Genomic DNA, 12,413 nt, shown 5'->3' with positions numbered 1-12,413 from the left:
AACTAAAGTTTGGTCTATTAGTTAAGGCAGCAGGCTAGGAAGCTGTGAGTTCTAGTCCCGCCTTAGGCATGAAAGCCGGCTGGGTAATTTTTGGCCAGTCATTCTCCCTCAGCCCAACTCACCTCATAGGGTTGTTGTTGTGAGGAAAATAGGAGGAGAAAGGAGTACGGCTGTGAGTTATTAATAATAATAAATAATAAAGGCAGGATAAAAAAAAATTAAAATCCTTCCATTGATAAGAAGCTAGTAGATATAAAGAATTTTCAGGGACTACTCAGCAAAGGACTTCCTAGACCAAACATGAAAATCTGCTGGTACCATAAAACTGACAGAGTAAGGATCCATAGAAATATTAGCAGATTAAATGTATATAGCTTTGAAATATAATGAGCTATCAGGGCATTCTACATGGCAGTTGTAGATTAAATGGGATGAATGTAAATGCCCTTTCACTTGACAGTTTTGACAGATTACTTTGTTAATCAGATAGTTTCTCTCTCTCTCTCTCTCTCTTTGCTTTTGAGGGTCTTGTTTCTTTGTTTCTCTTTGAAATGGACTGATAGTATCAGAATAATGACTACCTCATAAGTTCTATATATAATAGAAGTTATATTTCTATTCTTGTGGAATCTGAATGCGTTAGGCCATCATTTTAATTATAAACATCACCTTCACCACTGCATCAAGGATAAAATCTTCCATTTCAGAAAAGAAAATCTTTTACCATTCTCTCTGACTGATCTGTTTTTCCCAGCAGGTCATATTCTGCTAAAGTAACAATTACATTGGCTCACAACACTTACTTAAAGGGTACTTTCTAATCACCTTGCATTGTAGTGATTAATAATAGCTATGTGCAAAGCTAGAGCCCTACTGAAAATCTTGCAGCAAAGCAATTGCATATTTAATCAGAGTGCACAAATGTATCTGGGATGATTCTGATATGATTGAAGTCAATGGTCCACATGTCAGGATTTTTTTTTCAGTATTATTACATCTATTGCAGATAAGATTATAAAATTCTTGACTCAGAGCCCACAACATTCAAAATTCACTGCCTTAGATATATAATGTATGGAATGTATAGGAGAGCCTAATCTGTAACTCCCTGTATAATATATGCTTGTTTTAATATACTGTTGTAGCGATGGGGCTTATAAGAAAAAAAAAAAGTAGTGAGTTTGTCTGGATTATATAATTAAGAGAACAAAGAGACAATTGCATTAGTTTAATAAATAATTTTCTCATCTTAATGGTTAATTACATGTCAATTACATGTAATTGACAAATCTAAAAGAGATGCCTTTTACTCTTGAAAAAGTAGCTTCCTTGATGTTTTGAAGCTTACCCCAGGCATATAATCTGCTCCTGGCTAATTAGAGCAGGTCACTAAGTCTTCCATTCTGGTTTCTGATTTGATTTGCAAATCAACATAATGCTTCACTCTAATTTGCATAATAAAGTAATGTGGGCAGCCATATTGCACAAACTACCTATTCCAAATGACTCAATTAATAATGTTTTCATAATTATTACACTATTTATAATAGTATTTTTCGCCTCTCTTGCAAATGAGGGGAATTCATTAACAAATAAAGATTATATTAAACAAGTAGAAGGAAGGAAGAACCAGAAGACCACATGAAAAGACAAAAATCTGTCTAAATTGGGATTAAAACTTTAACTCACATACAATATGAACATGTTTAAAATAATATTTTCTGCATTACTATGAATTTTATTTACCACAGTCAAAAACTGCTACCATGGAAAGATACCACATTCAGACTATGAGCCAGATCACAAGCTCTGTTTTTGACATTACTTTTATCTGCTTTCATGGCTACATCAACTTTGTTGAATTAGACCTTCCATAGAAAATTTACCTGCAGGTGGTATTAGATGCTACTCTTATATCCCTAATTGCAGGTTCATTCCTGGAACAGCTGAGCATAGTTCCTAATGAAGCCAATATGTAGATAAGGCAAAGGATGATTTAAGTGTTTGGTAGAGAACATTGTGCAGGTTATTCTGTAGATGCATGAAACAGTGCCTTTTTACATCAATGGGCAAACAAATATGCAAATTCTTTAGTGTTGCTACTGATGAAATTAAATTTAAATTTGGCCTCTAGGAAAAAGAGTTTCCTGACGAACTTGAAACATAAACTAAGAAGCATGTTTGTTAACATGAAGCCTCTTCTAGGAGCATCTTTGGCATTGAGAAAGAAACTGAAAAATAGAGCCATATTTTTCTTGTCCTATATATTATTCATAGATGTAGCTTTCACTCTTGGCACAAACAAAAAGAACTATAACTTGCAAAAATATTACTGACTTTTGATCAAATAGGAGCACAAAATTTTAAAAAACATTTCATATCAAATTATATGTGTTCAGTTCAGTTCATAATTTATTATGGTCTCAGACCAGTACAAAAATTGTATGTGCAAAACACTTTTTAAATATCTCTGGTTTTTAACTCCTGGATTTTTAAAAAAATATTTAAGTGGCTGAACAGCTAAAAGTGGTTCAGGAAAAAGCAGCAGTGGCCATATGGAAATAATATAAGAAGGCAACATAAAAATATCCATATAGATACGGACTTACAGAGAGTAGTATTTGGATGGCACTGTGAATGACCTCTAGGTATTGGAAGTCAATGATGCAACCTGTCACAGAGACATAGGAAATGTCATCTAAGATCCCAGGAGCTGAAGGGCGCACCACTCTTCGTATGCAGCCTGGTCCATGTTCTCGCCACCAAGATCGATGCATTGAGATGTTAAAGGTCATGAGATCTGTTTCCTAGTAAACAAAGCAAAAGAATGCATGTTTAAAATCAAATTTTAATAGTATAATTTAATATGAGAAGTATATTCCAAAGGAAATATAAAATTTAACAAAATTTGAATAATAAATAAATAAATACATGCTACAACAGTAGAGTTTAAAACAGTGGAGATTAAAATTGCCTGTAAAATATCTGATCAGTCTCCTTTTGGAAATGTCACATGTATCGTACAACCTGAAGAGATATTTCAGTCTCTATTGCCAAGCATGGCAATAAAATATTAGCTAAATTATACAATGGGCAGGGCAGAATATTTAACCTATTTCTGGAAACACAGTGAGCTTTGCTAATATTCAGCAAATTTGATAACATACAGAATATCCAAGATAATTCTGAGAAGAAATGTACAGTTTTCTTCTCTCATGAATTACTGAAAGCATCTCATGAATTCCAGTGATTTCCTACTCGCTCAAGTAAGGAATCATTGGATTTTCCTTTGATTTTAGGTACTCCATAAGAAGGGGAAAAAGCTCTCCTTTAAATTCCTGGTAAATACATCAGACTCTTTCTTCATAAACTTCCTCAGAGCACTACTCCCCACTCTCTAGGTTAATTTTTATCTTTTCTTTCTTTCCCACCTGTTGTGGATATTAAGTTTTGCATATCCATTATTTTTTGCTCTCTATTTTTCTTTCTTCGTTCTTATGAGCTGGCTGTCTGGATTGGTTTTACATGTTGCAGTATCCAATTTTCTACAGGTGTTATACAAATGATAGAATATGATGATCTGCTGGAATAAAGCCCATTGAGGAGAATGAGTCCTTCAGAAGTAAAGTTTTAAGATCAGATGGCCTCATTAGAATGACAGATTGAGTCATTAGATTCTCATCACTTAACACTGCATTGTAATGCCATTAACAATGTCTAGTCCTCCCTCCTTATAGAGTATCATTAGCATAGATAAGCTTGATATCAAACTATTCTTAACTGTCGTCATTAGTGGGCCAGTAATTTAATAATCTGTATCTTATAATGTAGAAAATACCCATTCAGGGAAAATATATACTGTAAGTACTTAAAGTCCATCCATCCCTGCTTATGGTAGTTCTTTTTATTAACAAATTTGCTGAATTCATTTATGATCAAGGAATCACCATGCTGAAGTTGTTTTTGTTGTAGAAGCCCAGGAGATATGCTCTGTTGTGTCTACTGACTGCAATATAATTTTACTTACTTACATGAAGTATAGTAGTGATGTAGTAACCACTGAGGAGATTGATAGGATTGAAAATGTTTGGCATTTTTGTGTCTCTTTATTGATATGCAGTAGAGATCAGGACTCTAAAGTTATCATTCTTTATATTCATGGAATAGACTTCTTGAGAACTTGACACAGAATATATGTGATGTATGTATGTATGTATTTATCTGGGAGTTTAACATCTTTGGTTCTGGATGGGGTTGCACTGCCCCAGATAGACCCAGAATAGGGTCTCTGTACTGGGTCTCTGTACTCAAGGAGCAGGTTGCAGTCATGCAGTTGTGGCCAGGAGGGCCTTTGCTCAACTTCACGTTGTGCACCAGTTATGCCCCTTCCTGGATCGGTCATTCATTCATGCCTAGTCATCTCCCGTGTAGACCACTGCAATGCACTTTACATGGTGCTATCCTTGAAGGGTACCTGGAAGCTACAACTGGTTCAGAATGTGGCCGCACAAGCAATTTTGGATGTCCCAAGGATGGCACATGTAGCACCTTTACTGCAGGAGCTGCATTGGGTGCCAGACTGCTTCCGGATCCAAGTCAAGGTGTTGGCTATTACCTTTAAAGCCCTACATGGTATAGGTCCAGGTTACCTGAAGGACAGTCTCATCACCATGATATCGACCCGTCCCACCTGGTCAGGAAGAGAGGGCATGTTGCAGGTCCCATCTCTGAAGAATGTTGACTGGCAGGCCCCAGGAAGAGAGCCTTCTCTGCCATTGCCCCCACCCTATGGAATACTCTTCCCCAGAGGTGAGGCAGGCCCCCCAATCTCCCAGCCTTCTGGAAAGGAGTGAAGACCTGGCTCTGCCATCTCACATGAGGTGTGAGGAGGGGTAATCAACTGTGGGGAGTGGTTAGTCCCCTGAAGACTCTCCCTGGAAATTAAATTAAGAATGTGTTAACATCTACCTCTTGGAATATATTATTTTTTAAGAGGGTTGTTTTTATTGTATTGTTTTATTGTATTTTATGAATATTTTATTCCTGTTTTATTGTAAACCACCCAGAGCTGCTCTCTGAGATGTGTAGTGACTAAATTTGATATACAAATTAAATAAATACATACATACATAATTGTGCTTCAGCCTCTAATTTTGACAATGTAACTCTATTATAGTCACACTTTTAGATCAAATTTAAAATTATTCTAGTCACTTGCAGCTGAGAATAAATTGAAAATGCTTTTCATGGGCCAAGAAATTATTCAAACACTTCTGCTCTCTTTCAGAGGCTTTCATGAACTCCAAAGCACACGGTTTTCATTTGGTTTGAGGGTTGTGACTTTATTTATTCTGAGCTTCCTTGAGACTTGGTTAACTTAACTGACCATCTCCAATTTGGAGTCCACAATGTATTAGATGTCAGCTCCAGTAACAGCTATTCTGATTAACATACTTGGAAGGGACATCTTGGGAAAGATTCACTGATTTCTTGTAATGGTTGCCTAATCCCAAATACTTAGTCTCACAAGCTCAGGCTTAAAGATAACTGATTTATTAAAGGAATAGTATGCAAATACAGAGAAAGCTGAGAATGAACCAAAGCGCGCGAAATACAAACTAAATACCCTCACTTCAAACCCAATCCCGCCCCTCACCCCACCATAGTAACCACCCCCTCCCAGGTGTTGGCAACCGTCACACATCAGCCTGGGAAAGCAACCTTGAATACATGTCATAACCCAAACATACATTCCTGCAGAACAGCAAGGAGATTACAGCCTGGCACGGCTGAAATTCCCCTCCTCGCAAATGACAGACACGGAACAGGAAAGTGACTTGTGAAACGTTACGATGTATTCAAACCATTGGAACGATGAACATGACATTTCTATTTCATGTATTTCTTATTACTTCTTTGCAATATGAGTAGTTTAGAGAGCTGTCTACTTTATATTACAGCCCATTTTTTTTTTTAAAAAGGATCAGAGAACAGTATGCCAAGAAGCTTAGCTAATTAAGCATTTAAAACAAGTACTAGTCTTATTAACCCATAACTCATGTTAATTATATTTCTAGATATTACCAGGAGGTGACCCAGAGAACTAATAAACATGGACTAAATCCATTGTGCTTGCCCAACTAGATATTCCATTTTTCTCTTCCCTGCCACAGCACCCCATTTCCCCAAATTCAAAACAGATTTCAAAGAGAAGAATGGCTTTGTGAGAGAAATAGATTACCATAAACACCTGTATCATAAAGTTTGGAGGCATTCAGGTTTTGCTGAGTTCCTTAAATTTGCCCCATGGTTACTCACAGATAATTCAACTATGTTCCCCATCACTAACAGAGAGAATCTTCATCATTGAGAAGATTATGAACACAATCAATCTCTCAATTAATCACTATGAAATGCTACGACAGTCTGAATATTTTTGTTCTGTTCTACCTTGGACCCATCATGCAACCTACATTTTTGCTATTGTACCATCTTTTTCCTATAGACAGTGGAAAAGAAGATGAATGAATACAGCTGGAGTGTACAGTTTTCTTATAAATCCCTGGAAAAAGCATTCTTCTGTTTCAGTAGGATTTAGGCTAAATATAATCCACATAGGCCCATGTCTTCAGTGACAATTTTCTTTTCCATATGATTCTTGATACAGTGTTAATGGCTGAAACAGCAACAGTTGAAAGCCATTAGCAGTAAATATTTCTTAGCCCCTTTTTCCTCCTGCATCATTTCTGAGATCAAAGTCATCTACTTTGCTGACATTAAAAGAATGACATTCATTTTTTTTAATGACATCATACTGGAAAATAGTTTGATGAGAAAGTACCACAGTGGAATACATTAGCTATGATAATTTCTTCTGGAGTTTTAAAGTATGTCTACCAAGAATTCACAGCCAGCAGAGGACTTTAAAATTATTCCCATTATTTAAATTTTCCCTAATACAATAGTTTACCCTACTGAAAAGGATGTTTTTTTTTTTTCAAGGAAGCATTTGGTCTCAATAAATCATTAAAGCCAAGGGATTTCATTCATGGGATGGCAGATCAGCATTTTTAACACAATGGAAGTAACTTCCCTTAATTGTTAGTTTATAATAACTGATGTTACAGTATATTTAGCTGTTTTACATCTCTGAACTATATCTCTTTTCACACAGTTAGGCATTAGCTGTATAGGAGAGGGAACTACACTCATCAAAAGCAATGTTGAATTCTTATAAAATGAGATTTCAGAGCACAGGTGATGCTCAAATCTCTTTATATGTTATGGAAGTTTAAGCATTGGATTATAAGACTAATTAGTAGACAATTAGTCTACTAATAATTAGCTAGTGTTGTGATAAGGATATAGTATATTTGCACCAGTACTCTAAATCTAAGCTCTTCTTATTTTATTTTGCATGTTATTGTTTTCTGTGCTGTTCTTCACATATACTCAGTAGAGATTGACATCTGTACAGCCTTTTATCCAAATGGTCAGCTCAGTTTAGTTTTTTTCACGTCTTTAAAATAGTCCTTGATCCCCTGTATCATCTGCCAGAGAGAAAAAAATGTAGAAGGAGAAAAGTTTAACATGAGCACAGCTAGAATAATGCACATAAAGAAAAAAAGGAGAAAGAAAAAAAACAAAAGAATTCTGATGGTGCTTAATGTTGTTGATATACTTATGAGGAAAAATCTGGAAGTATGACTGTGGGAAAGGTGGAACAAGACAACAGTCTTCTAATTACATCAACATTTCTCCATATTTAGGTGCCATGTTGGAACTTACAGATGCTTAAATGATGAGAGTGTTACTAGATTTAACATTGGACAGTGACAATGTGAATTTTCACCTACCAAGGACACAGTGGAAGTCTCCTGGACTTAAGATCCATTCTCAGCTCAGAATTTTGGAGATACTAATGTGGGTTTGGGGTTCTCTGGGATGTTGCTGCTTATTCCTACCCCTATCCCAAGTGGCAGGTGGAAGAGGCATGATGACTTACCCTAGTTTATTCAGGAATTAGGTGGTGGTTTTTACCTACGTCCACTCTGGTGAGGCCAGGAGGTGATGTATTGCGTATGTTGCTGGAGTCAGGGAAAAATGACTAGCTGTTAGGCTTTGATCCTGAGTGCTGGGCAGAAGCATCCAAATGCTGAGGCAATCAGCCTGATAGGTGGGTGGTGAGTTTAGTGTGTGAACAGAGCCCTTTCACTTGGGAGAGAAATGCTATGGGTTTGGATGGTTAGTGTCCCAAAAGCATAGGGGAAGGAAGTAACATTGTGATAATGATGAGCAGGGAGGGGAGATATGATGGGAATCAGGGAACAGTTCCCTTTCGAAAACTTAGATTTTGAGTGTGGCACCAATCATAACTCCAGGGTGGAGGAGACGTGGTGGAGTGGCTATAGTAATCTGGGAGAGTCTACTGGCTGTCAGGGCACTGTTCCACAGATATTTGGGTGTGGGACCCTGTTTGTGAAGTTGTAAACTGTACAAACCTTCTACTGGGTAGTGGTCTCCCTACCCAAACTGTTTGAATCTGTGGGTGGGCTGGCTGTGGAGTCCCCCTGACGTAAGAATCGGTGGGACTTTAACCTGCTGACTTTGGACAAGGAGCTGGAGGCAGATTGGGAGTTCGTGGCCACCATGGATCTGACACAGGTTATTGAGGCCTGGTATATGATTGGTGGGGGTGGGGGGGTGTCACACATTAAACCTGGGTTTTGTCTCAGGGCAGTGACAATTGGATCTGGAGCTGGAGGATATTACATCATTCCTTTTTCATTGACAGAGTGGCCACAAAAAGCTCCCCGGTTTCTGTGGCATTTCCCACTGTAGGAAGGACCTATTCAATTTGTCCACCCCAGGTGCCTTCAGGTTTTCAGAGGGAACTCTGTGTTGTTCCTGAGACTGTGATGGTCTAATGGGTTTCCTGGTTTCTAGCAGACCTCTGGAAGATGAAGTAGCAAAACAGATGCTTAGAGAGCCACTGTAGAAAGATGAAAAGCAACCCTGACTGAGCACAGGTAAGAGCCTTTCTTAAGCATTATCCTGTGGCAATAAGATCATCCAAACATAATTATTTTTCTATTCTTAAGGCATATTCCAATTGCTGGCTGGGGGCCTTGTTTAGGGTGACCCATTCTCTCTTGGGTAAGGAAGTTAGGGAAGGACTTGCAGGGCTGCTCTGAGGAATTTCTTGGCATCTGGCAGATAAAGTCCCTTGGATTAGGTCTGAGTTGTGCAGGTCCTATGGAGGTGAGTGAGGCATAGTCTGGCCTGGTTGTCTGGGATGAGACTGAACCTGTTGGTCCCAATGAAGTAGACAAGGTCTTTGGGGCTGTTGTGGTGACTACCTGCATGTTAGACTTTCATATAGGTTCATGTAGTTGGATACAGGTGGTGGTAAATTCATCTTGAGAGAGGGACTGGCTCTTAAAGAGGTGGTGGGCATCCCCTTCCTCAAGAAAACATAATTGGAGCTAACAAAATTGGACAATTTTTGTTCAGTTTTCAACCTTCCTTCCAAGGTCCTTGGAGTATTCTGATGATACACAGTTGTACATCTCTTCTCTTGGCTGATCAAGTGACAGTATCAACATTGTGTTCCACTGCCTGGAGGCTCTTGGAGTCTAGATGAGGAAGAATAGTTTTTGGCTCAACCCTGGCCAAGCCAAGTGGCTGTGGGTTTTGGACCTCTCTGGTCCCAGAACTGGAGATTTTCCATCCTTGACTTAGAGGAGGGGGATAGGTAGCACTCCTCCACACAGAGGCAGCATGCAATTTGGGGGTTCTCTTAGATTCACAGTTCCTGCTCAAAGAATAAGTGGCAATCATGGCCAGGAGGTCTTTTGCATAACTCTACCTAGTGAAAAAACTGCACCCATTCCTGTACCAGGAGGTTCTCCTCATGGTCACTCATGCCTTAATTACCTCTCAATGGGATTATTGCAATGTGCTCTACATGGGGCTGTCCTTGAAGACCATGCAGAAGCTGCTCCAGAATGCAGCAGCCTGGGTAGTCATGGGCACACCTCAGTACACCCATGTAATAGCTCCACTTTGTGAGCTGCACTGCCTCCCAGTAAGCTTGCAGGTGCATTTCAAGATGCTGTTTGTCACCTATAAACACTTCATTGCGCAGGACCACATGCTTTCAGTTTTCACTTGTCTCATGTGCTACAATGGAATGGGCATGCTCCATGTTCCTTCTTTGAAACAATGTCCTGATGGGATTTAGCATGCCTTGTCTGTTGTGGCACCTACCATGTGGAACAATTTCCCTTTCCACCCAAGACTTGATTGTCCCCGTCCCTATTAGTCTTCAAGACTAATTCAAGACTTCATGAAGATTTTGGAGAACTGGCTGCTCCCTCAGGCATTAGGCCAGGATGTTAGGTGAGCATGTCCTAGGAGGTGGAGTATATATTGGTATGCCTTGACTGTATGTTCATTATCTTGGCTGATTTTTGGTTGTTTTGTTGCTGGGGATACTATAATTTTGTTTTTAATGTTGTAAGTCATCCAGAATCACAGTTTTGTGAGTTGGGCAGTTATATATAAACCAATAAATAAGTATATAAATATTTTCACTACAATGAGGTAGAACTCAGGCTAGTGAAGACATTTGGTCAATACAGATTTCTATGAGAAATGGCTTCTATTCTCATATCCTATAATAAGCATATCTACATACTTAAATATATTCTACATAATTATATTTATTATATTTTTATATTTTCAGTGAACAACTGAATATTGTAATGGTCATGAAATCTATTTCCCATAAAATAAAATGTCTGTACATTTACATAACAAATAAGCCTATCAGCTGACACATCAGAAAAAAACCCTATAATTTGGCATTTATTTATCAAATGCCAAATAAAATTAGTTTGTTGTAGAGAATCAACAAAAGAGAATGAGAATTTATCTGTATTATTTTCTTCAAAGATCAGAAAGATAATGGAATGCAGTGGAAATAACTATTCCAGTTAAATATTGGATAAGGATTATACTATTTTTAAAACATCTTGTGACTTATATAAAAGGTTATTCTTCGTTAAAGTAGACACTTAACTCCAGAATAAAATGATTAATGACACTTTTCAACTGATTTTTTAATTTATTTTTAAACATCCAGGAGAAATTCAGATCATCCAATTACTATTACATCAGATAAATGTCCATGATTCCCAAAGGCCAATTAATACAGAGTTTAAAATGTAAAAGGTGAGTAGATAACTATTCTTATATATGCAGGCTTTGAAAGTAATGGAGGCATGCAATTTTTAAAAGTGAGGAACAAATTTAAATGAGAGTGCCTTACATAAAAGTTATCCAGATGTACAGACAAACAGTCTCAGGGACAAATCATTTATTATTAGACAAAGGAAACAAGAATGGAGACAGTATGGAAATGGAATATAATCATGTTGATTAAACTGATTATGTGCAATCACGTTGGTGCTGATTCTTAAGGACTACATAGACAGACCTTCTCCAGAATAACCTGTTCCCAACCCAGTCCCTCAGGTCTTCCGATGACGCACCTATTGCTGCTGTAATTGAGTCCATCCACTTCGCTGCTGGTTGTCTTCGTCTTCTCTTTCTTGCCACCTTTCCCAGAATTATAGACTTCTTTAGAAAGCTACATCTTTGCATAACATGTCTAAGATATGATAATTTGAGTCTGGTCATTTGTGTCTTGAGTAGGAAATTTGTATTGATTTGTTCTATTGATCCATTTGTTTGCTTTCTAGGCTACCCATAATATTCTCAGGATTCTGCTCCAACACCAAAGTTCAAAAGTATCAATATTCATTCTACCCTGATTTTTTAAAATCCACTTTTCCCTTCCATAGAACATTATAAGGAAAACCATTGCCTGCACGATTCCAATTTTTGTAGACAGGTCAGAGTATCCAAATATCTTTTCCAAGGCCTTCTTTGCTATCCTACCAAGTGCTAGTCGGCAGCCTATTTCTTGACTGCTTGTTCATTCACCGTTAATAGTTGATTCTTAAAAGCAGAAGCTAACCACCACTTCAAAATCTTCATTGTCAGTTCTAAGACGGGTTGTTGTATCCGTTGTCATAATTTAGTCTTTTTTATAATCAGTCTTAATCCCATTTTTTCACCCTGCTCCTTGACTTTTATTGCTAGAACTTGCAGCTCATTTGTATTTTCAGGTATCAGAAGAGCATCATAGGCATAGGACAGTTTGTTGATGTTTCTTCTTCCAGTTTTAAAACCATGGCCATTTTCTTCTGATCCAGAGTCTCTCAATATATATTCAGAATATACAGTAGGTTGAATAAATAAGAAGAGAGTATTCAGCTTTGTCGTCATCTCCTTTTCCAGCTTGGAGCCAGCCTGTTTCCCAACATTCCATCCAGACAGTGGCTTCC

General features: G+C 37.8%; 1 protein-coding gene across 1 annotated transcript in view; it reads right to left on the bottom strand.

The window, feature by feature from the left end:
• Positions 1-12,413, bottom strand: part of NKAIN3 (sodium/potassium transporting ATPase interacting 3) — a 221,528-nt gene that overhangs the window by 63,125 nt on the left and 145,990 nt on the right. Inside the window, exon 4 of the mRNA XM_063300241.1 lies at positions 2,610-2,807. Coding sequence (XP_063156311.1) covers positions 2,610-2,807 — 198 coding nt within the window. The remainder of the gene's footprint in view (positions 1-2,609; positions 2,808-12,413) is intronic.

This window comes from Candoia aspera, chromosome 3, assembly GCF_035149785.1.
Source record: "Candoia aspera isolate rCanAsp1 chromosome 3, rCanAsp1.hap2, whole genome shotgun sequence".
NCBI classification, from domain to species: domain Eukaryota; kingdom Metazoa; phylum Chordata; class Lepidosauria; order Squamata; family Boidae; genus Candoia; species Candoia aspera.
The sequence above is the reverse complement of the archived record's forward strand: the minus strand, read 5'-3'. Positions and strand labels throughout refer to the sequence as shown.